General features: G+C 57.2%; 4 protein-coding genes across 5 annotated transcripts; 1 reads left to right on the forward strand and 3 right to left on the reverse strand.

Moving 5' to 3' along the window:
* The first annotated feature begins 322 nt into the window (after positions 1 to 322).
* On the forward strand, positions 323 to 23,147 carry LOC6503892 (centrosomal protein of 162 kDa). 2 transcript variants are annotated; one of them, XM_014905626.3, is made up of 7 exons: positions 323 to 1,468; positions 18,760 to 19,378; positions 19,448 to 19,661; positions 19,727 to 20,394; positions 21,784 to 21,992; positions 22,051 to 22,203; positions 22,257 to 23,147. In XM_014905626.3, exons 1-7 carry the CDS (start codon positions 671 to 673, stop codon positions 22,380 to 22,382), a joined length of 2,787 nt encoding a protein of 928 aa, XP_014761112.1. In that variant the 5' UTR covers positions 323 to 670; the 3' UTR covers positions 22,383 to 23,147. The 2 variants fall into 2 exon arrangements, with proteins under 2 accessions (XP_014761112.1, XP_001963796.1); XM_001963760.4 differs by lacking the exon at positions 323 to 1,468 and adding an exon at positions 3,419 to 4,062.
* On the reverse strand, positions 1,543 to 6,873 carry LOC6503760 (carboxypeptidase B). The gene is made up of 4 exons (XM_001963756.4): positions 6,513 to 6,873; positions 2,926 to 3,362; positions 2,713 to 2,866; positions 1,543 to 2,566 (listed from the first exon to the last, which is right to left on the reverse strand). The coding sequence occupies exons 2-4, from the start codon at positions 3,332 to 3,334 to the stop codon at positions 1,786 to 1,788; spliced, it is 1,344 nt and encodes a 447-aa protein (XP_001963792.1). The 5' UTR covers positions 3,335 to 3,362; positions 6,513 to 6,873; the 3' UTR covers positions 1,543 to 1,785.
* Positions 9,027 to 11,639, reverse strand: LOC6503759 (carboxypeptidase B). The gene is made up of 3 exons (XM_032452701.2): positions 11,240 to 11,639; positions 9,968 to 10,331; positions 9,027 to 9,900 (listed from the first exon to the last, which is right to left on the reverse strand). Exons 1-3 carry the CDS (start codon positions 11,592 to 11,594, stop codon positions 9,105 to 9,107), a joined length of 1,515 nt encoding a protein of 504 aa, XP_032308592.1. The 5' UTR covers positions 11,595 to 11,639; the 3' UTR covers positions 9,027 to 9,104.
* Positions 12,049 to 16,416, reverse strand: LOC6503757 (centrosomal protein of 164 kDa). Its single transcript, XM_001963759.3, has 5 exons — positions 14,223 to 16,416; positions 13,834 to 14,022; positions 13,208 to 13,349; positions 12,606 to 13,131; positions 12,049 to 12,546 (listed from the first exon to the last, which is right to left on the reverse strand). The coding sequence occupies exons 1-5, from the start codon at positions 16,387 to 16,389 to the stop codon at positions 12,226 to 12,228; spliced, it is 3,345 nt and encodes a 1,114-aa protein (XP_001963795.3). The 5' UTR covers positions 16,390 to 16,416; the 3' UTR covers positions 12,049 to 12,225.
* Positions 23,148 to 23,369: the final 222 nt, after the last annotated feature.

Below are 23,369 nucleotides of genomic sequence, written 5' to 3' on the forward strand. Positions count from 1 at the left end.
TCTATATATATGTATATGTATACTAGGATAACGAGTACGTCATATATTGTTCTTGCAGAAAAAAAACGAAAATAAAACTCAGATTGAAAAAACCTTAAAAAATGGATTTCATCTTGGATGGATATATCTGTTCCTTGAGCTTATAGGTCAAGGTTTCAAAGTTCAAAGCTTATGAATATATTATGTCATTAATCTCCATTAGAATCCTAACAACCTCCAGCTCCTCATGGGCTGCTGGGTGGGCGCCAACCATTGTCCTTGACCCGGGGTGGCAGCGCCTCGTTGTGCGGGGTGGCAGCTCTCCTCTGGCAAGTATGACCCTTGCGGGCGACGGCCTTTTTAGTGGCCAACCTCTGGCCACACCGATTTCTGTCAAATACCCAAAAGGAAATGTTTGCGACCAGTTTGTGCCACAAAAAGTGGTAAATACCGAGGATGTGCCGTGTTCGCTGAGTCCCGTACTCTCTACCCTCGCGACCTGTGAACGTGCTAACTCCGCCGAAGTGCGCGCACTACGGAAAGAGCGCCTGCCCTCGGACAGTAAACAAAACGGATTTTGGCTTGTGGTTTCCAGCGACCAAAGAGACAAACAAACAAACAAACAAACCAACAAGCAAACACACACCAACGCACGCAGCCAGAAAATAGGAAGCGCGTGAGCGGGCACAGGATGTCGCAGGTGCTCAGCCCCCAGAAGCAGGCAGGTCCCTGCCCACGTCCTGTGGGCGTGGCAGCGGCCGTGGAGGTGGAGTCCCTGGACTACACCAGCAACAGCAGCATCATGGAGTTCCTCGCCAAGGAGCAGGACTGCGGCCTGGCGGACCCAGACCCGGAGAGCATTTTCCAGGAGGTCAGTCGCCTGTCCGACAGCAGCGACATGCGCTCCGTGGACGAGCTGCTGCAGGAGGCGGAGCGACTCATCCAGCAGCAGCTGCGGCTCGGCGGCATCACCACAGACATGCAGGCAGCCGGCGATCAGGCTGTCAAGGGAGTGGAGGACGGCGGAGGAGGAGGAGGAGCTGGCGCAGTGGGAGATGCCTCCTCGTCGCCCCTGTCCTCGCCGCACAGCAGCATCCGGCTGAACACCCGGTACACCCATCGCATCGAGCACGTACCCCTTTCCGTTTCAGTTCCCAAACCGCCAAAGGCTATCGTGGCAGTCGCCAGCAGAGCCACCTCCACCACCACCACCTTCACCACCATCACCAGCACCAGCACCGCCACCTACGCCACGACCATCACTCGGCCCCGGTCCTGCTCCAAGTCCTCGGCCTCGCCCACGTCCCTGGCGCAGACCCCGAACCCCGAGGCCAGCGGGGTGTTCGCCGAGTTCGTGGACAACCTGCCGTCGGAGTCGGTCATCTCGGAGGAGTCGACGCCCAAGGACCTCGATCTGGACATGGAGACGCACACGGCGACACTGGCCCAGCTGCAGCTGCAGGACAACACGGACGACGACGAGGACACGGTAAGTCCGCCCACCCTTTCGTGGAAAGCTGTCCCCGGGGAGGAGTCCGGCGGAATAAAAGAGAGACTGCGATCTGTGGTAATAAATAGCGTAGGATTTGTTTATTGTGTGCCCCGCGGGACACGGTTAATAGGCGGCCGCTGGGGCCGCCGCCGGCCCACCTGACCATTCACACCCGACTGCTCCAGGCACACGCACGCGAACATAAATAAGCAGTCGCACAGGACTCTTCTCAGACTCACTCGCTCTGTCGGCACATTCACTCCTGGTGGGCTCGAAAAAAAATAGTTGGGATAGTAGTACGATGGGACATGGGATTAGGGTTTGTCGGAGCTGGTCTTGATGGCCTGGGCCACCGTCTCCGCCACGGTCCAGCCCTCCAGGGCCGTGTCCTTGATGTAGCGCGGCGGCAGGACGAAGCCGTAGGCTCCCCGATCCCTCAGCTCCACGGTGTAGACGTACTTAACGCCCAGAGCGGCACGGCTCCAGTCGTCGGAGCCGCCCCCGGCGATGCCCAGGACCTCGTGGGTGACGGCCGCCCGGTAGGTGCTTCCCGTCTTCTGGGCGATCCGGTCCACGGCCAAGCTGGCCACCCGCTGCAGGACGGCGGAGTCCTTCACCTTGACGGCCTTGTAGGCCCACGGGTAGACGATCATCTGGCCGTAGCTGTGGTACGTCAGGTACGCCTCCAAATTGTACTTGCGCTTGGCCAGGAACTCGGCCACCGCCTTGGTCTCCTTCTCGGAGGCGGGCGAGGAGCCGCGGTAGGTGTCGCTGCAGGGGTTGGTCGAGGAGCCGTAGCCGTTCCAGCCGATGTCGAAGTTGCGGTTGAGGTCCACGCCGTTGCACTGGGCGCGGCGGGAGGCGGAGCGGTTCTTTCGCCACAGGCGGTTGGTGGTGCGGCTGTACTCGTAGCCGTCGGGGTTCATCACCGGCATGATGTACCAGGTGAGGCCGCGGATGTGGGCCGGCTGGTTCTCCCAGTTGGCCATCAGCTGGTAAAGGATGAAGGTGACCGTGGCCGGGCTGATCCACTCGCGGGCGTGGATGCCGCCGTCGATCCACACCTTCTTGTTCTCGCGGGGGTTCTCCGAGATTCTGGAATGGGCCGAAAAGTTTGTTACGGAATTGGACTTGAAGTCTCGGCTTGTGGTTTTAGGCAAGAGTGCCGGAAAGAGGGCAGCGGATTCTGCGTAGTCCGAAAACTAGAGCATACTTGTAGGCGCCGCTCGATAAGCACCTACCTTAGAACCTTCAGGTCCCGACCCTCAGCCGTCTGTCCAATCGTGTAGAGCCGCACAATGTTGGGGAACTTGCTGCGGATCTCCCGCATGAAGCCGTAGATGGTCTCCAGGTCGTGGTAGTCCTTCCAGTGCATATTGCTCCTCGTGGCCTTTTCTGCAAGAGAAGTCCCAGATAGAATCATGTCCGAACCCAACTCCCTCGCTCCCACTTACTCGTCCTCATGCCGTCTGCGGCGGTCGACCCACTGATCCCCTCCATCATCTCCTCGTCGATCATGGACTGGATGTTGTCCGAGAGCACCTCGGCATCCAGGCGGTGGGCCGAGAGGAAGCTGCGGGCACCCTTCAGGTGGTCCTTGGAGATGGAGATGTCCAGGAACTTGGAGTTCTCCTTCCAGATGTTTCCCCCGAACTTGTTCTCCAGCACCTCGCCCACGGGCACCTTCTGTTGCATCCCCTCCGAGATGTTGTAGATCCTCCAGAGCTGCGCCTCGTCGTACCGCTGGGGGATGTCGTTGACGTCAAGGGTCACGTTGGAGGTGACCTCATTCCCAGCGGCTGCTGCGGCTAACACGGTTATCACCAGCAGCCCCAGAAGGCGGTGGGCTGTCATTGTCGTCATCGTGTGCTCTTATCAGCTGTAGGTATACCTGGAAAAGCCATTTGCAATCGCCAATCAATAGAGTGTTATCAATGGGTTTTTCATACGCCATTGCAAGGGGAAGTGGGGCTTTTTTAAAGCTATATTCTGCAAATGACACATTTCCGATCATTAATTATTTAAATACATCCGCTTTCGCGCCACCTTCCCACTACTCACGAACTATCGGTATTGGAAAACCCATAAAGCCCCACATTTTGGTATGACCGTCCGCCCTAGCCCCACTTCGAACGTGTTGCAACACTTTCCCCTTGATTCGCCGCCACGATCAAAGTTTTTTTCATCCCGTCGTTCGTTTTTCGTTTTCGAAAGTTTTTGCGTTATTTTAGTTATCAGTTTTACAAATTGTTGGCCGAAAGAGTGCTTTATATACTTATGAAATTCAAAATAAACATGGTAATAGTGGAATTTTTGCCGGGGGCTCGCGAGTGTGTGTGAGAGTGTGAGGGGTGGTGATAGCTAGAGAATTACCCACTGTGCCGCCGCAAAAAAGGTGAAAAGCCCCATTTAATGTTGAAATTGCATCAAAGGCTATAGGATCTGTCTATTTAAATATATTTTAGTATCAATTTCTAAATACCGTGACACTTTTCGGGTTCGGCGGTCGCGTTTTCGCGTGAGGGTGTGTGAATGCACTTTTAGGGGCGGCCCCTAACGACCGCAGATAGAAGAATGAGTGCGGTTCTCACGTAAGTTTATCATTTTTTCTATTCTCTTTTCTTTTTGCCTATTATTTTACCGAAATTTCAATACAAAATTTTGCTTGAGACATCCCTAGACAGTTCACTTTTATGGCTAGCCCCCTACAACCGTGGTGTTCCTAGCTAGAACAGGTGGAGAGAAGGAGAAAAGAGACATCCCTACGCAGTGCACTTTTAGAGCTATCCCCTACAACCGTAGCGTCCCCAACGCACACCGTAGAGGTGGTAGAGAATGAGACATCCTCACTCAGTGTACTCTTAGGGTTAGTCTTCAACGACCGTAGCGTCACTAGGTAGAAAAGGTGGGGAGAAAGAGTACAGAGACAAATCTGGGCAGTTCACTTTTAAGGCTAGCCCCCAACAACCGTAGCGTCCCTAGAACAGGTGGGGATAGAGAGCAAAGAGATACTAGAAAGTACTGTTAATCGCAAAGCTTAATAGACATCCTCAGGGCACTCTGAGGGCTGGCCCCAACGACCGTAGCGTCCCTAGAACAGGTGGGGAGAGAGAGCAAAGAGATACTAGAAAGTACTGTTAATCGCAAAGCTTAATAGACATCCTCAGGGCACTCTTAGGGGTGGCCCCAACGACCGTAGCGTCCCTAGGTAGAGCAGGTGGAGAGAAAGAGTGGAGAGAATAGAGGGAACTTTTTGGGGCTGTCCCTTGACGACCGCAGCCTCCGCAGCACCGTTAATCAGGGAGAGAGTGCGTGTAGATAAGCCAGCTTCTCTACATGCGTGTGTAAAAACTGCCGAAAGGGGGGAAACGGCATGTAAATTACATCTCCCATCTATTCTGTTATTATTTTCTATTATTTTAACGTAATATTGTTTATTTTTTATTGTTTACTGACTACAATTACTGCCAACACTTTGTTGCTAGACTGCGGCCTCCACGAAAGGTTAGAGTGCTATTGGCTCGTTGAGTTTTCGCGCAAATCACAGTATTTATGGCTTCGTGTTTGGCTCGAGTGTCACAGCGAGGCGGACGAACGGGTCTAGTTTGATTTACAAAGCCTTTAACTATGAATTTTCCAATGATTTTTAGGATGAAGAGTTTAAATAATGAAGAGTTTAAATCAATCAACCACTCAGCCCTAGTTCTAGTCGGAGTTAAGATACTATTCCTTTGGAAACCCGCTCAGGTAGCCGGCGGTCGTAAAACGAAACTAAACTCGAATTCCAACTCGAATTCGTGCCAGGGAGAACATAGTAATTGCCAGAGACGACCCGCGCGATAACAAAAACACATCCGTTCTGGTGACAATGCGGCTCTGCTATCTGAATGGGTCTGAATGGTGGCCTCCCCCGCAGTTCTATAGTGGGAGTTGGCTTCCAGACTACAGTATCTGTATGGTATCTGTAGAGTATCTGTAGAGTGTCTAGTCTATAGTCTATAGTCCCCCCCAAAAGTTCAATGTTGGCTCAGCCATTAGCATTGTTTTCGGATTCTACTGGCGACCGGCCGACCGATCGATCGATCGGGGAGAGGCACTTGTTCATCGGTTCCAGCTGCCGTTGCCTGTTGATCTGTCCGCTGCTGGTGCTGGCGCTGGTGCTTGTTATTTGTATTCAGATTTCGTTCCGGCGAAGCACTAGTGCGTCTCAGAACTCGAAGCTATTAACTTTGGATCAATCGGAGGCACTACCACTACTGGAGGCCAATGGCAGTGTCAGTCCAAGTGCGAGTGTGCTGGAGCCCTGCCTCTTGCCACTTCTCCGCCTCCAACCAGGCGGAAGCCCCGTTTTTAACGCTCTTGTGCTAATTTCCCTGGCCCGTTTTAGGTTCTGAGATGCGTATTTTCGTGTTTATTTTCTTTTTATTGCCGGGCCGGGCCGGGCCAGGCAGAAAGTGGCCAACTGCCCGAGCGAGTGTCTCCGAGAACTGGTTCTCCTCCGACCTGGACCTCCTCCGATCGCGGGAGCTGAATGTGGAGTAGAGCCATGGTCTCGGTTTCGGTTTCGGTTTCGGTTTCGTGTTCGTACTTGGCTTGGGTTTCGTTTCGGTTTCAATCCGGTGCTGCCTCGACCTTCGTGGCCCGCCGCCCTCCTTCTCCTCCTCCTCCTCCTCCCAGCTAGTGCCCCTCAAGATCTATGGGTCGTATCACTTTTGTGGGAGTTCTAATCCACTTCTAATACCTGGCCCAACTGACTGGCGGGCGTAGCGAATCCCTTTTAATCGGAATGAGCCGCGGCTCCTCGGACTGATTCACTTTCCTCCAAGAAACAAAAACTGACACCGAAACACTGACAAACACACGAAATGCAAACTTGTTTCGGGCGGCGACCGAAATGGACCGAAAACCGAAACTCGTTGCAGGAAATCGGGCACTTCCTCATCCGCTGGGGGGCAGCACCAGTCCCCGCCCAGTCCCTGCTCTGCCCTGCCCCTCGTCTGGTTCTATTCAGAGGGTATCCCTTGGGTCTGGTCTGGCTTACCTTCTGGTCTGGAAGCTGGAAGGTGGATGCTGCTTCTCTTGGTCTCTGTGCCGGCTGCTGCGGGGGAGTGACTTGGTGGCTCTGGCTGGACGGTGGAGCCCGACTAAATGCTGCGCTTGTATGCGCTTCAATTTTTATATTGCCGCTTCCCGAAAAAAGCCAGCAACAACAACAAGACCAGAGACAACACACAGCGCACAAAAAAACAAAAAAACAAAACAAAACACAACAACGAAGCCGAGAATCACACTCGCCGCCACAAACAACAAAAAACAAAAAGAAGAGCAGCAGACTGCTGTAATTTCGCGCTGACCGTCGACCGATCTTTGGAGCGATCGCCGCGCTAATGGAAATGGAAATGGCAGCGCTGCGGCAGAGCCACATTAGCAGCAGCAGCAGCAGCAGCAGCAGCAGCAGAGGCAGAGACAGCAGCTGTCGCGGCAGCAACGCCGAGAGAGCCACTATACGCACTCGCAGGCCGTCTCTTTCGCGCCTGCATCGCTGGGGCTGCCACTCCCACTCCCCCACCGACCCCCGGGCCCTGAACAGAGTGCACTGCCCGAAAAGGGGGGCAGGAAAGTAAGTGGCTCTAATCGGTGTCTGATTTGGGGAACTCTCTCGCAGCGCCAGACTCATCTCATCCCAACTGCACTTGCGCCTTCGGAGATGGGCTGCCAACCCGCCGGCTGCCAAACCAAAGCTGTTTTGCGATGCCCATGAGTCACGGGTTAAGTCACGACCACCGCTCTGATCTGTTCTGCTGGGATTTCCCGGCGGATCTGTGATTCGTGGGAGAACCTCTCACTCCCAGCTGAGAAAACAGCGCCAGAGTGGACCATACAGGGCGTATGAGTGACGAGTGCAGGGCTCCTCGTCCAGCACTCCAATACCACCACCATTAGTGGCCAGATTCGGAGGGGGAAATCTCGAGCAAAGTATCTGAATATTCATGGGCTGGCACATAATGAGCCGGCGAGTGCTTGGCGGAAGAAAGCCCGCCGCAGCTCGCGGGTTTCTCCGAGATAGCGCCCCGTCATCGACCCTCCATGGAGCCCGGATTAGTGTCCCCACTGGGCTGTGGTACCTGGCCGCGCCTGCGAGTGGGAATCGCCTTTCAAGTGCCGGGGACATGAGATCTGGCCGTATGACTGGCCGATTTTTGACCCACTTGGCGGGTTTTACTTTCTTTCGACCAGTGGCCCCCTTAAGTCCCCCTTTAGTCCCCCCCCTCCCCGCCACGCCCCAGTTGAGCCCCTCTTGTCGAGATTTTCACTTTTAACCCTTTTCTCGAGAGCGCCGCTTTGTGCTCTACAGTGGGCACTGGCTACAGCCGCCGCCCCTTTGTCGCCGTCCGCCATTTCCATTATTTGTCTTTTTTTTTTCGCGAAATACTTTCTTTCGTCGCTGGAGCTGAAGCTGAGGCTGGAGCTGGTGCTGGTGCTGGAGCTCCAAGGCCTTTCGCTTAATTTCTATGTGCAGGCCCCGGCCGATAACCGATCCAATCAAATATGCCGCGCTCTAGAGGGGGGCGGTGGGCGGTGGGCGGAGGGGGCCAATAACTCAAATCAAAATATCATAAGCGGTAAGCGGTGAGCGCTACAGGTTTCTGAAACGCGATCGAAAGTGAAAGTTGGGGCCGTCTCCTCGCCCGCCCGCCCGCTTTCCTTCTGAGCGGCTCTCGCAGCTTTCTATTTGGCTTCCGAGCATTCTGGCCCCCCTTGCTATTATTCCCCCCCTTCTCCGCCACCTGTTGGCCATCAGCCATCGGCCAGGTTTACATAAGCCCGTTGGCGGCCGGCGGAAAGCGAGGCGATTGCGAAATATTGGCGCGGATCGGCTCTGGGTATGGCGGGGATTTAACACGTGGCTTCCGCTCGTCCCAGTGGTAAGTGGCAAGTGGCAAGTGGCCTGGCTCTCTCTTCTGCCAATCGCTGCTGGCCCACTCGAGAAGAGAAGAGGCCAGTGGAAGGGGATCTCTGGGGACCGGAGCTTTAGTTTCGAGGTAGCCCTGAAAGTATGCAACTTGGGCTCGGGAAGAGTCTTGTTTTATCTTTTTTGCGCAGATGGATGGTAGTACTAGTTATTGTTGTAAGATGGTTACTACAGGTAGTACCACTAGATGGTCAGACACCTCCTTCCTCTCCATCCCTATCCAATCGTCCATTATAACCGTCTATAGTATCTAGATGTAGAGTCATCATTACTATAAATAGGAGATATATTTTATACTGTAGTAAGTACTATAGATATGTAACTACTATAGATAGTGATACTACAGATAGTGATACTAGATAGTCACAGACTTCTTCTCTATCCATAGTCCATACTACCATCCATCCATTTAGTATACCCATCTATGGGATCTAGACATGTATCTAATAAATAATAGATGGCAGTATCTAGTAGAATCTTTCCTCATCCTTGGCTCCAATTTCCTTCCTTATGGCATAAAGTGAGCCAAGAACCGGCCAACCTCCCCACACAGACCAGCCTCTGCAGATTCCTGAACAGTTTATTGGGATTATGATTTTGAATAAATAGCTTAAGAGATTACAAAAAAAAAGAGCCTAGGGAGCTGCCTGGGAGCTTCTATCACTCCAGCTGCTGGGCAATGACGCGCAGGAACTCAAAGACCTCCTCGCCAGACTCCACGATGTAGTGCGGCGGCATCAGGTAGCCGTAGCGGCCCTGGTCCTTGAGGAACAGGTTGAAGACCAGCTGCGGCGCTATCTGGTCCTGCACCCAGTCGGCCGAGTTGCCGGGCCGGGCCAGCTTTTGGCGGTAGCTGGTGCCGGCGGAGTACTCGGCCTGGTTGAGGCGCCTCAGGGCCAGCACCGCCCGCCGCGCCGTCTTCTTCAGCTCCGGCTGGTTCTCCGTCACGAAGTCGGCGTCGCCCCAGGGATAGGTGATGGCCTGGCCATACCCGCTGAGGGACACGTAGGCGCCCAGGTACTCCCGCATCCCGGCCAGGAAGTTGCGCACGGCCCGGCTCTCCGGCTCGGAGAAGCTCTGGGCGCCGCGGTAGAGGTTCTTGCAGGGATTGCTCGTCGAGCCCTCGCCCCAGGCGTGGCCGAAGTTCCTGTCCAGGTTCACCCCGTAGCAGCCGCTGGCGGGGTCGTGGGCCCGGTTCTTGGTCCACAGCCGGTCGGTGTGGCGGGAGTACTGGTAGCCGTCGGGGTTGGCCAGGGGCAGGAAGTACCAGTCGATGCGGCGCATGGCCTTCTCGGCCCTGCCCTCCCGCTGTCCTTGACTCTGGCCCTTGGCCTTGGGCCAGAGATGGGCCAGCTTGGAAAGGGCGTAGGTCAGGGCGGCGGGGCTCAGCCAGTCCCTGGCCTGCAGGCCCGCGTCCACGAAGATGGCCCAGTTGTCGGGGTGGCCGTTGGAGACTCTGGAAGAGGGGATGCAGAGGGTCATGGTTGCGGTGATGGGTTCTGGGTTCTGGGCTTTCCACTCACCTTATGACCTCCAGAGGCCGCTTGTTCCGCGTGACCCCTATCTGGATGATCTCCACCAGGTCGGAGTGGCGCTCGAGCAGCAGCTGCTGGAACTGCTGGATGTCCGCTTGGTCGTGGTAGCGCCGCCAGTTCATCAGGGAGCCCTCCGGCTCCAGCCAGGGCAGGGAGTTGTTCCGGACCGAGTCCAGCGGGTGCTCCGCGGCCGGCACCTCCGCGTAGGTCTCGTCGATGGCCGCCTCGATGTCGGAGATCATGACGTTGTAGCTGAAGCCGACCCGCTCCATGTACTGCTTGGCGTCCGCCACGTTGCGCTGCTCGATGAGGATGTCGATGCCGTCCTGGTTGATGTTCCACACCTCGCTGCCTGCAAGAAGACAGGATTAGTCGGGATTAGTCCGCCCACTTCCACTGAGCCCACATCCTGCATAGCGCCTCCTCCTCTCCCCCGTTTGTTACCAAAGTGCCGCCAAAAGGCCCGCAGCTCCGGCAGGGCCAGCCGCGTCTCGTGCACCTTCCACAGCTGGTGGCCGTAGTAGCGCTGGACGTGGCTGCCGTTGCGGTAGCGCCGGTTGATCTGGAACGAGGAGCCCGGCGAGAAGATGTCGTAGCGGCGCAGGTCGGTGGGCGAGAGCCACTGCAGGCCCTCGAAGGTGGCGGCGTAGAGCTCGCTGCCGTTGAGGGTCAGCAGGGCGAGGGGCAGGCCGGAGAGGCCGCTCAGCTCCGGCACGGAGACGCTCCGCCAAAGCAGCACCTGGCCTCCAGCGCAGTTATGAATCAGCAGCAGCAGCAGCACCTCCAGAGGACGCATCTTCGCCTCCGAATCCGGTTCGAAACTGAAGAATCTGTCTTTCCGTCAATTGGTTCCAGGTGGAGGGCCAGCGGTTCTCTGGGAGGCCGGGGCTCTGATTTATGCCAAATTTATGCGTGAGAGTGGCCGCTGCTGACCAGCGCTGACCTGACCTGCCCTGACCCCTCCCAAACGGCACAGTGGCGGGCGGGAGGCTAAGATCACTCAGGCCTCGGAGCCAGCTTCGTCAGAGCTCAGCCCCGACCGCGAATTTATGGAAACTAATTCGATTTTAATGGGCTTGGAGCTCGAGCCTAAAGTGGGCCACTAAGATTCGGAAACAAGTTGCTTCTCAGCCGGGGTTATTTTTTCTCGGCCTCCACTGTGGCTCCCCTGATTGGCGCTCTTTGTGGCTTTGAGGCTTTGTTGCGGCCGAGAGCCCTTCGGGGCATGCCGGGCCAGCTATTCGCGGATCAGTGACTCACCGAAGAGGGCCACCGCCTCGTTGAACTGTTCATCCGGCGAAGAAGAAGACGGCGCCTCCTCTGGCAGTTCTTCCTCGTCGTGGTCTTCCTCCAGCATGGACGAGGCCCGCGAGGAGTTGAAGTTCAGCTTCCAGAGCTGGGCACCCCGGTAGCTCACGTAGTTGGCGTCCAGCTCGCTGCGCAGCTCCGAGAGGCGGCCGCGGGGGGGCGTGCCCGGAGCCACCGCCAGGGGGTGCAGGTACCGGAGCAGGTGGCCCACCCCGCCCCCGAAGAAGGGCAGCCTCATTAGCGGGTTGTCGGCCCGGCCCAGCTCGAGGTGGCTGCTCCGCCCGCCATCGGCGGTCTGGCAGGCCATTAGTGCGGTCAGTGCGATCAGGGGCAGCCACGCCCCTGCAGGGCAGGGCGGGAGGTGCATGGTGTCTTGGTGGGAGTCTCTGGCTGGGAGTGGATGGCGTGGTTCTGGGGTCGTGTGTGCGTTCGACTTGGAAGCTGGCGGGGATGTGATTGCCACTCGATCGGCCAGCCATCTAACGGCTTCTCTTGCTCCCAATTCTTCAGTCTTCCGGTCTTCCCGACCCCCCCCATGCCTCTTTCCCTTTCGGCCAGTCTTTCTCCGCCGCTCGCCAATTAAGGCCATCCCATTTGCATATCGAGAGACTGTGGTTTTAATGCCTAGCCTCTAGAGTGTGGCTTTTGCGACTTTTACTCGGCATGGCTTTGCTCTGGAGCCCTGGAGCTTGGCGAGGGTTGCCCCAAGAGTTGCTCCCACTCCCAGTTCCCCCTCCTCCAAAAGAAAACCTCCCCCTCGCTTACAATAAACTTCTCTCAGTCTATTTCGATGAGTGTCTGGTGTGTGGTTGTGTGCAATTCGTCTAGTTACAAGTAGAATAAATAAATAAATAAATAGTTTCCATATAAATAGCAAAAAAAAAGGTCCTAGGTCGCTGCTAAACAGAGTCGCATTGAACTAAGTGGAGCTCGGAGCTCTAGTGGTGGCGCCTCCGGCTGCTGCTGTTGCTGCTGCTGCTGCTGGTGCCACCTCCGTTGCGGGCCACCGCCTTGCCACGGCCCTGGGCGATCGCCCGGGCGACCGTGTCGGCGAACGTGTAGCCGTCCTTGCCGTTGTACTGGATGAACCGGGCGGGCAGGACGAAGCCATAACGACCCGTGTCGCCCATCTCGATGGTGTAGGAGTACTTGATGCCGGCGATGCCCTTGGCCCAGTCGTCGGAGCCTCCGGCGGCCGGGTAAAGGGTGGTGGCCGAGGAGCCTACCGTGTACTTGACTCCTGTCGACTTGGTGATGCTCTGTGGGTGGTGGATGTAGGGATTAGCTTCTGGAGGGAGGAGGCACTAGCCATTCTTACCGTTCCGGCCTGACGCGCCACGCGGTCCAGATCAGCCCTGTCCTGGGTCAGCTGGTAGTCGTAGCCCCACGGGTAGAGGATGTACTGGCCGTAGCTGTGGAAGGAGAGGTACGCCTGGAAGGTCTCGCGCGGGAAGCCGCTGATGAACTTGGAGATGTAGAAGGTCTCCGGCTCGGAGAAGGCCTTGCTGCCGCGGTAGGTCTGGGAGCAGGGGCTGGCCGAGGTGCCCTTGCCGCCCCACTTGTAGCCGAAGTTGCGGTTCAGGTCGACGCCCGGGCACTGGCGGCCGTGGGCGCGCATGTTCTTCCGCCAGAGCCGGTCGGTGGTGTGGGAGTACTCGTAGCCGTCGGGGTTGGCCACCGGGTGGATGTACCAGTTGATGCTGCGCATGTGCTCGGGCAGGTCCTCCCAGCCCTCGACCAGCTGGTTGGCGATGAAGGTGACCGTGGCGGGGCTGATCCACTCCCTGGCGTGCATTCCTCCGTCGATCCAGACTCCGGGGTTGCGGGCATTTCCGTTGGATATCCTGGAAGGGCAAGGGGAAGAGGAGGGTCTGGTCAGACAGGTCCTTAAAGGACGGACTCTATATCCCTGGCACTTACTTGAGAATCTTCAGTGGGCGCTTCTCCACCGAGTAGCCAATCACCTCCGTGGAGCAGATGTCCGGGTAGGTCTTGGCCATGTAGTCGATGAAGCCGTGGATGTCCTCGAGGCGGTGGTAGGCCTGCCAGGTGAGTCGGTGTCCTAAGGGGAGGAGGGTGGACGGAGAGAGAGAGACAGTGTTAGGAAAGTTGTGTAACCCCAGGGTGAGCCCCACTCCCTGCCCTCCTTGGCTGTTCCTTAACGATCCCGGCAAGGAGCCGCCGCTGTCGTCTTGGACGGCTGGCGTCTGCCGGCTATCGATTAAACAACTCCCGTCTTGCGGCCCACGGGCCATGCTCTGGGACAGTGCGTGGGCGGGGACGGAGAAGGGGTTGCCACGTGCCACATGCCACAGGACGTGCCGCACGGGTTCCTATGGCAAAGCCACTTTGCGCTTGATGACTTTTCACACGCCCCTCGCCGCCGCGCATTAAATGCTCGTTTGCGGCGACACCTCGACCGGGTGGCACGAACCAGGGGCAGAAAAGGGTTGCCAGCTGCACCACCTGTCACTCACTCCTGCCCCGACCCAATCGCCCGCCCTCCACGGAGGTCCGAGGAGGGGAATCACTATCCTTGTCCTTACCTTTGCGATTCTGCAGCTCGGCGATCTTCTCCGCTGGCGGGTTCTCCACCTCGATGACGTGTTGCAGGTTGTCGATCAGGACGATGCGGGAAAGGTTAGCGGCCCGGATGTGCCTCTCGGCGGCGGCCAGGACCTGGGGCTTCAGCAGGTAGTCCACCTCCTGCTTGACCTCCTTCCACAGCTGGCCATCTGGAAGGCGGAATGGTTGGGATTTAGGTCTAGTTTCTTGGCTTTCTTCTCAGAAGACAGAAGACTAAAGACTAGAGACACTTGTTCACTTTCTTTACTTCTTCACTCTTCTCACTCACAACAAAAAAAAAAGAAAACAAAAAGAATCACTTGCTCTTGGCACTTGCAGTCTTCGCACTTGTGGTCTCCTGGTCACTCACCATACTTGGACTGCAGCTCGTCGGCCAGTCGCTTGTCCTTGTCGGTCTGGACCACGATGCGCCACACCTGGGCTCCGTCGTAGCGGCGCAGGTGGGCGTTGAAGGGCGACTCCTGGTACTGCTCCTCGGCCTTGGGCAGATCACCCTGCGGCTGCTGGAACGAGGCGTTCACGTAGTTGAGCACGCTGTCCTGGACCAGGATCTGGTTCTGGCTCTGGGGCTGGGGCAGCACCATTGGAATAATGGTAGTCAACAGGGAGGAGGTGGGCTTGGGTTCCTCCATGGCTGGCTGCTCTTGGTGCACTGGTTCTGGCTGGGATTGGGCTGCGGCTGGAACTTCCACTGGGGCTTCAGGGGCGATGGCAGCTGGGATTTCGGCGGGAGCTTCAGCTGGGGTTTGTGGCACGGCTTCAGTGGGAATCTCAACTGGAGTATCTTTTTCAGTGTCGGCGGGAGCTTCGGCGGGAGTTTCTGGCTGGGATTCCTCAGCAGGAGTCTCTGCTGGGACTTCGGCAAGGATTTCATTGGTGGCTTCGGCTGGGATCTCAGCAGGGATCTCGGCAGGAGTCTCAGCAGGGATCTCAGCAGGTACCTCAGCTGGGACTTCAGCTTGGGGCTCCACTGGCTTCACTTCGTTTGTTTCTTCCGGCTCGGTCTCAGCATCGTTCTGGAGCAGCACCTCTGGCTGGGCTTCTTCCTTCACTGGCTGGGCTTCCTCCAAGGGCTTGGCCTCTTCCTCGGCTTGGGGTTCCTCTTCTGGCATGGCTTCAGGCTCGGCCTCGGCCTTCAACTCCTCCGGCTTGGCTTCCTCCTCTGGCTTGGCTTCCTCCTCTGGCTTGGCTTCCTCCTCCCGCTTAGCATCCTCCTCAGCCTCGGCTTCTGGGGCAGTCTCCTCTTCAATCTTCTCAGTGGCAGTCTCTGCCTCGGGCTCGTCCGCCAGACTGGGCTCAGCTTCAGTTTCCTTTTCCTTCTCCTGTTCCTGACCCTCTTCGCTGGCCTCGACAGCTGGAGCAGACTCTTCCTGCTCCTGCTCCGGCTCCTGCTCCTTCTCTGGCTCCTGCTCCTGTTTGCTTTCGTTTATTTCGGCCAACTCCTCCGGCACCAGGTTGTCCATGGCGGCAGTGAGTCCCTGCTCGATGCCCTCGACCAGAGTTTCCATCAGCGACGCCTCCGTGGTGTCCACCTCGTTGTTGTCAGCACTCTCCGGCTCCTTCGGGGCTTCGGCTGGGATTTCTGGCTGGGATTCGGCCTCAGGCTGGGTTTCTGGAGCCTGGGCTTCCGGCACGGGCTCGGCTTCGGCTTCTGGCTGAGCTTCGATGGCCTCTGGCTGAGACTCCTCGGCTTGGGGTTCCTGGGGCTCGTCCTCCATAGCCTGCTCGATGTCCTTCTCCATTTCCTCCACGGCGCTCGAGAGGATCTCGTCGGCGCTTTCGGTGGCCACTTCCGGCTCATCGTCGACGGCATCGTTGCTGGCCATTGGCTGCTCCTGCTCCTCCTCGACGGGCTCTGGCTCCTCCTCGGCGGCGGGCGCCGCTTCGGTAGCTTCGGTATCGAGCTGGGCCTGCTCCAGCTGCGCCTCCTGGCTGCTGGGCTTCACCACCACGTGCTCCTCGATCGACTCGGGCTGCTGGGCCTGCACTTGTTCGGTGTCCATAGGGGACTCGGCCACGGTGATGTCGCTGGGCAGCTCCACCAGCTGGAGGGCCGGGCTAGAGTCGCTCTCCAGCATGAGCATGTCGGAGGCGGAGCCGGCCGGGTCGGCGGCTTCCATCTCGGCGTCGGCTTCGATGGAGTTGCGGTTGACGTGGTCGGTGTCCTCCAGCTGGCTGGCCACCGTTTCCGGGATGAGCATGAACATGTCCGCGGCGCCGGAGGCGGCCGAGGGCACTGAGGCTAGCTTCATGTCGTCGACGAGGACGTCGGCTGGGGACTGGGCTTGGGGCGTCTGGGCCGGCAGCTCGTTTCGCTCGAGCGCCAGGCGGTCCAGCGACATGGCCGGCACGCCCAGGACCTGGTGGATCAGCAGCAGGGCGCCCACAACCCAGAGGGGACTGCCCCTCCTCCTGGCGCCGTTGCTGCTGCTTCGAATCTCTTGTGACTGTGCGCCACCGCGCGATCTCCCGTTGAACATCTTGGCGGGATCTGACTGTGAACCGTAATGAGACATGTCCCATTGGTGGAGTGGCGCTTTTATACCACCGCTGGGAAAGTATTGCCATTTCATTTTCGATATTTCTCTCGAGCTTGTTGGCTCTGCTGCTGCTGCTGCTGCTGCTGCTGTTGCTGTTGCTGTTGCTGCTGCTGCCTCTGTCTCTGCCTCTGCCTCCGCTTGCGTCTCTGCCCACTTACACTGGCCAGCACAAGAGCTGGAAATGTGAAAACATGTGAGCTGGGGCGGTCGGTCGCTCGGTCGGTCGGTCGGTCGTGTCATGTATTTAAATGCGTTGCCAGCTCTCCGCTCCTCTCTTCCTTGTATGAGTTCAAGCTGCCCCTGCTCCCCTGCTCCCTCCTCCCTGCTTCAGTGCATCCATCTATAACCAAATCAAATGTCATCAGCATAACCATCGTATCTCGTTTTCCATCTACCTCCTCCACCTCCGACGCAGTCTCTGTTTTACATTCCCGCTCTCACTTTCTTTCGGGATAAAAATGCAAAACGTAATCCGAAAATATACAAGAGACTAGAGACCAGAGACCAGTTGGGGCGATAGAGGCAGGTTTCCGATTAGCATTCTAGTTACATGACCAGGTTGGATAATAGGTCGCAGTTCCCTGGAAGCGAAGACTGAGGAGTCTACCTCCCCTTCCCTCCTTTCAGGTAATCACTCCTTGGGATCATGATTTCTTTCGAGCGCCACCCAATTACCATCCCCGATCCACTTTCTATGTGCCGAGGCGAGTGGTTGCCAGGCGAATCATTCTTAGTCTCGATTTCTCGATCTGATCTCGATCTGAGTCAGCCACTTGGCAGTGGCCCGCTAACTGCCTCGCTCATTGCTTACCCCCGATTCGGGGCTATTTGCGCTGTATTCCAACAAGGTCTTCCCCCGATCCCGTTTATGGACTGCAGCAGGAAGCACCTCGACCCTGGCTGGGCGCTTTGGCCCGCCAGGGTCTGGGCCCAAAAGTTTCCAATTCGCTCGCTTGTTGACATGATTTCTGGGGGCCGTTGTCATTACTGCGGGGGAGGGTGTGGGGGAGGAATCAACCGCACCTCGCACCTCGCACCTCGCTGCTCCAAGCGGCAAACAATTGCCGGCGGAATGGAATCGATGTATTGGTTTGTTATTGTTGCCACCACGGCGCTCGCTCCTTTCACTTTATAAGTGGAGTTTGTCGAGCGACAATTGAGGAAGAGCGAGAGTTCAAGTAATTGCGAAGCGACAGTGCGGGTCAAGAAGTGAAACTGTCCTTAATAGCCACCTTCCACCTCCCACCTCCCATCAGCCATCATCCATCATCCACTTCTTCTACAGACTCTTTCCGATCTGGATCATGATTGGCAAGTGACTCCCATCTTGGCACCTACTTAGATGCCAACTGCTCCTAGTGTGGGCTGATGATTGTCCCAACAAGTGTTAACAAGCTCATTACCCCCCGATCCTCTCCAGAGTTTTTACCAAAAAGCAACTAGAACTAATCCCAATTAGCGCCCAAGCCATCCGCCTTTCAAGCCAACCTCAAAGTGGAAAGTGGCAGCTCCATAAACTGCCCAAAGTATGAATGGAGTGAATGGGAGGCACTTGGCCCGTATGTGGGCCTTTCCAGGTAGAATCTCCGCCACTCCGCCCCCGCTGCGTCGGCCGGGCGATGAAAGCGAGAGTGGGCAGCGGTGTCAGTCAATAGCCCGCGGGCAGATGCCGAAAAAAGCAGCTGGCTCTCGAGCACAGTGGGACAATGGGCGGGCGAGAGAGGGGGGCCACTCGCGGGGGAGTCGGTGGCACGAACTTTCTTTCTTCTTCAATATTTCGCGGCTTTTGTCGAGTGTGGAGTGTCGAGTGCCGAGTACTGAGTGTCGAGTGCATTGTTGTTTTTGTCCCTGTGGCGGGAGGGGTAGAGGGAGAGGGAGCGGGAGCGGGTGCTGGGCTGCTGCACACCCACGCCATCCCAATTACCTGCCCCGAGCTCCAAGGGCACAGTGGGTGTGGGAGACAATAATCTTGACTAGAAATTGGGAGCAAGATCATGAAACTCCTTCTCCAAAGAGACCTCCAACCACCAAGTTCGTTCTCTAAGTCTTTTGTTTTCGGAATAGTTTAGAATTTTGATTCGAAAAGCCATTGTGAGCTCCATCGTACTTCGTCCAGGGGAACATGAAGCTGTCTTTGTCACTTGTACTTTTTGGGGCATTGTTTCTCTGCCCCCCACTCCCACTCCCCTCTTGAGCGGAGGGATGGGAGGAGGCATTAACGATTCTCGCGGCGCGCAGCTCTTTTTTGTTCGGGCGGAACCCATTACCGTTAAGCCGCCACTCCCAGGCACTCCTGCACTTTCTCGACCAGCCACTTGATCTCTTGCTCCTCCCTCTTCCCGGCAGATGGAGGAGATCACCGAGGCGGAGGTGGACGCCGTCGTGGCCGCCCAGGCCACTCTGGTGACGCGGAGCCACTCCTACAGCAGCCGGCCGCCCATCCGGCCCATGGCCAGCTACAGCGAGAAGGCGGTGGGCAGCTCCCCCAAGCACCTGGTCAGCACCCTCAGCTCTCCCATCGAGCAGATCGCCTGCAGCGTCTCCCGGGAGCACGCCCTCAAGCTGGAGATCGAGCAGCTGCAGGAGCGGCTCAAGGACACCGAGGAGCGCCTGGCCTCCGTCCGGCTCCAGAGCGACTCCCTCTCGCAGACGCAGCGCGCCCTGCGCGACCACAACGGCCGCCTGCAGGAGGAGTCCGAGATGCTCAAGCTGGACGTGCAGCACCTGAACGAGTGCGCCGGGGTGCTGAGGGCGGAGCTGCAGGCGGCGCGCCGGGATCGGAGCGAGGCGCTCCAGCTGCAGAAGTCGCTGCGGGCCGAGCTGGAGGAGGCGCAGCAGGAGCGCCGGCGCACCGGCGAGGGCAAGGAGAAGGACGCCCGGGTGATCCAGGACCTGCAGCGCCAGTGCCGCGAGATGGAGCGCATCCTGATGCGCAAGCACCCGGACTCGGTGTCCGCCCTGATAGGTAAGTGATCTTGCGGCAAGATTCCACCAACTCCTTTCGTCTAACTCTCGCTCTCCCTCCCTCCCCCAGTGGCCTCCAAGACGCCGGGCATGTGCCCGCTGAACGACCAGGAGAACGTGAACAGTCGCAAGCTGCTGGAGCAGCGCATCGCCCAGCTGGAGTCGGACGCCAAGGAGCAGGACCGGAAGGCCCAGCAGATCCTGGCCAACGTCCAGGCGCGCTTCAACTCGGTGCAGGCCAAGTACGAGACGCACATTGCGGATCTGGAGACGCAGGTCCTGAGGTGGGTGGGCTGTCCTTTCCATTCCTTCCATCCCATGTCTAATGGTTCCTCTTTCCCTGCCGCAGCCTCCAGGAGATCAACACGAAGCTCAATGAGCAGATCGAGTCCCAGGTGCGCACCCTGGACCGCTACATGCAGAAGCGGGCCGACAGGTACTACAACAACTGCACCCAGACGGATCCCCTGGAGGAGGATGGCCAGGCTGGGCCAGCTGGGTCGTCTGGGCCATCTCTGGGCACCGTCAGCTCCACCACCGGCACCCAGACCCAGGCGGCCAATGGGACGCGAGACCACAGCACCAACACCATCGGCTGCCCCTCGCCGGCCCTGGTCTGCCACGCCGGCAGCCACAGCCACGGCCATGGCCACCAGCTGCACCCGCCCTCGGCGAGCAGCAGCACCAGCAGCACGGCCAACTCGACGCCCAACACCTCGCGGCCCAACTCGAAGCAGAGCGGCACCCAGCGCCGCTCCCCGCTGGCCGGCGCCGGGCACTCCAAGCTGCCCATCTCCCAGTCGGAGTCCACCCTCTCGCTGCTCAGCCACGGTCCGGGCGGCGGGCCGGGCCTGGGCTCCAAGGAGGAGGCCCAGTTGCTCAGCTCCATGCGGAGCATGCGCGTCGACCTGGCCATCAAGAACAAGGCCATGCAGCGGCTCACCCGTGAGCTGGACGACTGCAAGAAGACCATCCGGAAGCTGCAGCGCGAGAGGGACAACGGCGGCAGCCTATCAGGTGAGGCTTCTAACCAGAATCTAATCTCTTGTCCAATTCCCAGCCAGAGCCAAGAGCCAAAGACCGAAAACCCAAATCCACATCCACATCCACATCCAAGCCAGCCCCTCCTCTCTAATTTCGGTTGTGTTTGTGTCACTCGGTCGCCGATGGATGGCCGGTAATTTATGGACTTTCTCTGCCCGGTCAGCACGTACACTGGTGGCGGCAGCCCCTGCCCCCGCACTAGCTGCGCTGGTCCGCTGCTAGACTGCTACTCTGCTCCTCTGCTCCTCTGCTCCTCTTCTCCTCTGCTCCCAACACGCCAGTCCTCCGTGGCCACCTCCTCCTCCTCCTCTCCCTGCAAAGCCGACAAATAAATTGCTGAAATAAATCATTGTACGGCTGTCGCCGCTGTCGGCCTTTTGGCCACTTTTTGCACTCGTTTCAAACGGCAATTGCAGCGCCACTGAGCGGCTAAGCGGCCATCAGCCGAGCCAATGGCCAAGACAAACACGTTCCAGCCCGACAGAGCCGGCTTAACCCGCTCTTGGCCCAGAACGGCAGGGGGAGACTAGACCCCAACCACAAAATACAACTCATGGTACTGTCTTGGAGTCAGGGCTCAGGTTTCAAGTCTCACTTCTTTGTACTTCTCATGGCCTATGGTTCCTAGCAGTTGTGGCCCAAACACCTAGAGGGTTAAGACCAACGCCAAGCCGCAAAACGAAACCGACTCGCAGCTGGAGCTCCGCATCTCGGGCACTTGGTTATGTCACCTGCGCGGGCTGACGCGCTTGTTTATTTACCTTTTTGTCGATTCGGACTCTACGAACGCGTATTTGGATTCGGATTTGAATTTCTTGTGGGTCCCCTGGTCCCCTGGCCACCTGGCCGCCTGGCTTCGTCGAAAAAGAAAATTCGAAAGCGAAAGTCAAAGTCAGAGTGGTTTGTTTTTGTTTTGGTTGCGGGTCGGCGGACGCTGCTCGCTGCTCGCTGGTTGCTAGTGGGGATCTACTTGGCTCGGATCAGGTCTGCCCTCTGCCCCACTCCCCCCTCTTTTGTGTCTTTTTTTTCTTACCAGGTTTTATAACGCCGCCCCCCTCCCCGAGTGTGCTGTGATTTTTTATTGTGCGGTCTGTGGCTAATTAATGAGCCATCGCTCCGTCAAATTTGTTTTGTTAATAATTGTAAATGCCAAAAGCGGACGCCACTAGCCCGCTGACCACTGCCCACTAGCCACATAAACAGCATAATCGGCGAAATGTTTTAATTTCGGACGCGCGTGTAAAAAATGCAAATCGCTCCTCATAACTATTATGCAAGAGTGTGAAAACCGTTGGCTCAATGAACCCTCCTTGCATAAGAACTCGCCCCGACTAACGCATCCTTCTGTTCTCCATCTCCTAGGCAGCAAGATGGACCTGAAGGCCCAGTCGCCGGCCCAGGCCAGTGGCAGCGGGCCAGCCCTGGCCGGAGGACAGCCGCGCCGCTACGAGCACCACCACAGCGACCACATCCCGGCGGCCACCGAGAGCCAGACCCTGAAGGAGGCCCAGAACAAGTACCGCCTCCTGGAGGCCGACTACAAGACCCTCCACGACAAGCGCCTGCAGGACGTAAGACCATGAAACCAGAAGAGTACTTGCAACAAAAGTAAACAATTATTTATTCCAGCTGAAGACCCTGCAGAGCGCCCACGACCGGGAGTTGGCCTCCTGCAACGAGACTGTCAGGATCCTGCAGCAGCGGCTCAATGAGCGGGAGGAGGCCTTCGCCACCCAGAAGCGGCGCAAGGTGCCCGTGGACTACTACGCGCTCAAGGCCAAGGTGGAAGTCCAATAGACTCCGAATCCAGCACTAATCTCCATTCTCTTCCCAAGGTGTCCCTCCTGGAGCGACGGCACTCGGAGCGGGAGGAGCGACTGCACATGCTGGTGGAGGCCCTCAGCAAAGGGCGCTTGAACGGCGCCCTCGAGGACATGCTGCAGGAGAACAACAACAAGTAGGGGGCCGTGCAAGGAGGGAGTAGGCAGGAGGAGATTAGTTAAGCCACATTGCCATGTTCAATGCCAGCCAATTCGACTAGAGTCCGTCTAAGCACAGCAACACATCCAATTATATCTTAGGGGGGAGGCGTGGGGGGACAGGGCAGGCCGGGTCCTGGCCCGCCTCGGGGGCAGACACTCTAACTGACGCTCCTTGCGGTTTCCAACCAGCCCAGTGCCATGTGTTCAGCAACGAAACAATAATTACCAGCTAGCCCTAGCCAGCGAGTAGGTAGTTTTAAGATCCTTCCTGCCCCCCAGGTCAGAGCCAGGGCCCAGAGCCCTGTCCCGAAGATTCGCGTTAGAGTAGTTCGTAGAGTGGAAATATTTTCAATATCAGCGTTCCGCCGTAGACACCGCTTGGAAAGAGACGGCAGGCGGGCGGGAAGCGAAAGCGAAAGAGACGGAGAGTGCCCGAGGGCCGGAGGCAAGAGAAGGTGAATCCAAACGAGAGTAGTACTGACCTAGTATTCGACCTGTATATAGAATGTCGGTGCTGCCGCATTCGAAGCGATCTCAACTTGAATATTATATATTTGATTTACGATTAGAGGCCGGCGGAGGGCAGAAGCCTGCGCCATTTTTTTTACCCTACCAGTTTATTGAGAACTTTGAAAAAGTTAAAAAAAAAAGATACGATCGGGGACCGTTGGCAATATTTTAAGCGCCTTTCCGGGAAAAGGTTACATGCGAGGGAGAAACGGAACCATATTTATAACCAAACTAGCCAAAAAATTAAAGTTAACGTTTTAAATTCCAATTATTGTTCGTCGAAAAGTGGCCAGATGAGTGGTATTACGAGATGCCGTTCCAAGTCGAATATTACGGCCTACGGTCCCCGGAATAGGATTGAATTTAAGCAGAAAGTACCCCAAAGAGAGCAGCAGGCGGACATTTAAACCCTAAGCGAAGCCCAAATAAAAATTCACAGTATTCCGATACACAACC

This window comes from Drosophila ananassae, chromosome XL (genome assembly GCF_017639315.1).
Source record: "Drosophila ananassae strain 14024-0371.13 chromosome XL, ASM1763931v2, whole genome shotgun sequence".
Classification (NCBI taxonomy): Eukaryota; Metazoa; Arthropoda; class Insecta; order Diptera; family Drosophilidae; genus Drosophila; species Drosophila ananassae.

What these genes read in the sequence shown, in the direction of transcription:
- LOC6503759 (XM_032452701.2), bottom strand. Translation starts at nt 11,594, where the DNA reads ATGGCCTGCCAGACCGCCGATGGCGGGCGGAGCAGCCACCTCGAGCTG. An exon ending in CGAGGCGGTGGCCCTCTTCG is followed by an intron (nt 10,332 to 11,239) that starts GTGAGTCACTGA and finishes GTCTTCTTGCAG; the next exon opens with GCAGCGAGGTGTGGAACATC. An exon ending in CGGCCTCTGGAGGTCATAAG is followed by an intron (nt 9,901 to 9,967) that starts GTGAGTGGAAAG and finishes CCCCTCTTCCAG; the next exon opens with AGTCTCCAACGGCCACCCCG.
- LOC6503892 (XM_014905626.3), top strand. Translation starts at nt 671, where the DNA reads ATGTCGCAGGTGCTCAGCCCCCAGAAGCAGGCAGGTCCCTGCCCACGT. An exon ending in CGGACGACGACGAGGACACG is followed by an intron (nt 1,469 to 18,759) that starts GTAAGTCCGCCC and finishes TCTTCCCGGCAG; the next exon opens with ATGGAGGAGATCACCGAGGC. An exon ending in CAACGGCGGCAGCCTATCAG is followed by an intron (nt 20,395 to 21,783) that starts GTGAGGCTTCTA and finishes TCCATCTCCTAG; the next exon opens with GCAGCAAGATGGACCTGAAG.
- LOC6503757 (XM_001963759.3), bottom strand. Translation starts at nt 16,389, where the DNA reads ATGTCTCATTACGGTTCACAGTCAGATCCCGCCAAGATGTTCAACGGG. An exon ending in CGAGCTGCAGAATCGCAAAG is followed by an intron (nt 13,350 to 13,833) that starts GTAAGGACAAGG and finishes TCCTCCCCTTAG; the next exon opens with GACACCGACTCACCTGGCAG. An exon ending in TGGCGCGTCAGGCCGGAACG is followed by an intron (nt 12,547 to 12,605) that starts GTAAGAATGGCT and finishes CACCACCCACAG; the next exon opens with AGCATCACCAAGTCGACAGG.
- LOC6503760 (XM_001963756.4), bottom strand. Translation starts at nt 3,334, where the DNA reads ATGACGACAATGACAGCCCACCGCCTTCTGGGGCTGCTGGTGATAACC. An exon ending in CGCAGACGGCATGAGGACGA is followed by an intron (nt 2,867 to 2,925) that starts GTAAGTGGGAGC and finishes CTTCTCTTGCAG; the next exon opens with AAAAGGCCACGAGGAGCAAT. An exon ending in CGGGACCTGAAGGTTCTAAG is followed by an intron (nt 2,567 to 2,712) that starts GTAGGTGCTTAT and finishes GGCCCATTCCAG; the next exon opens with AATCTCGGAGAACCCCCGCG.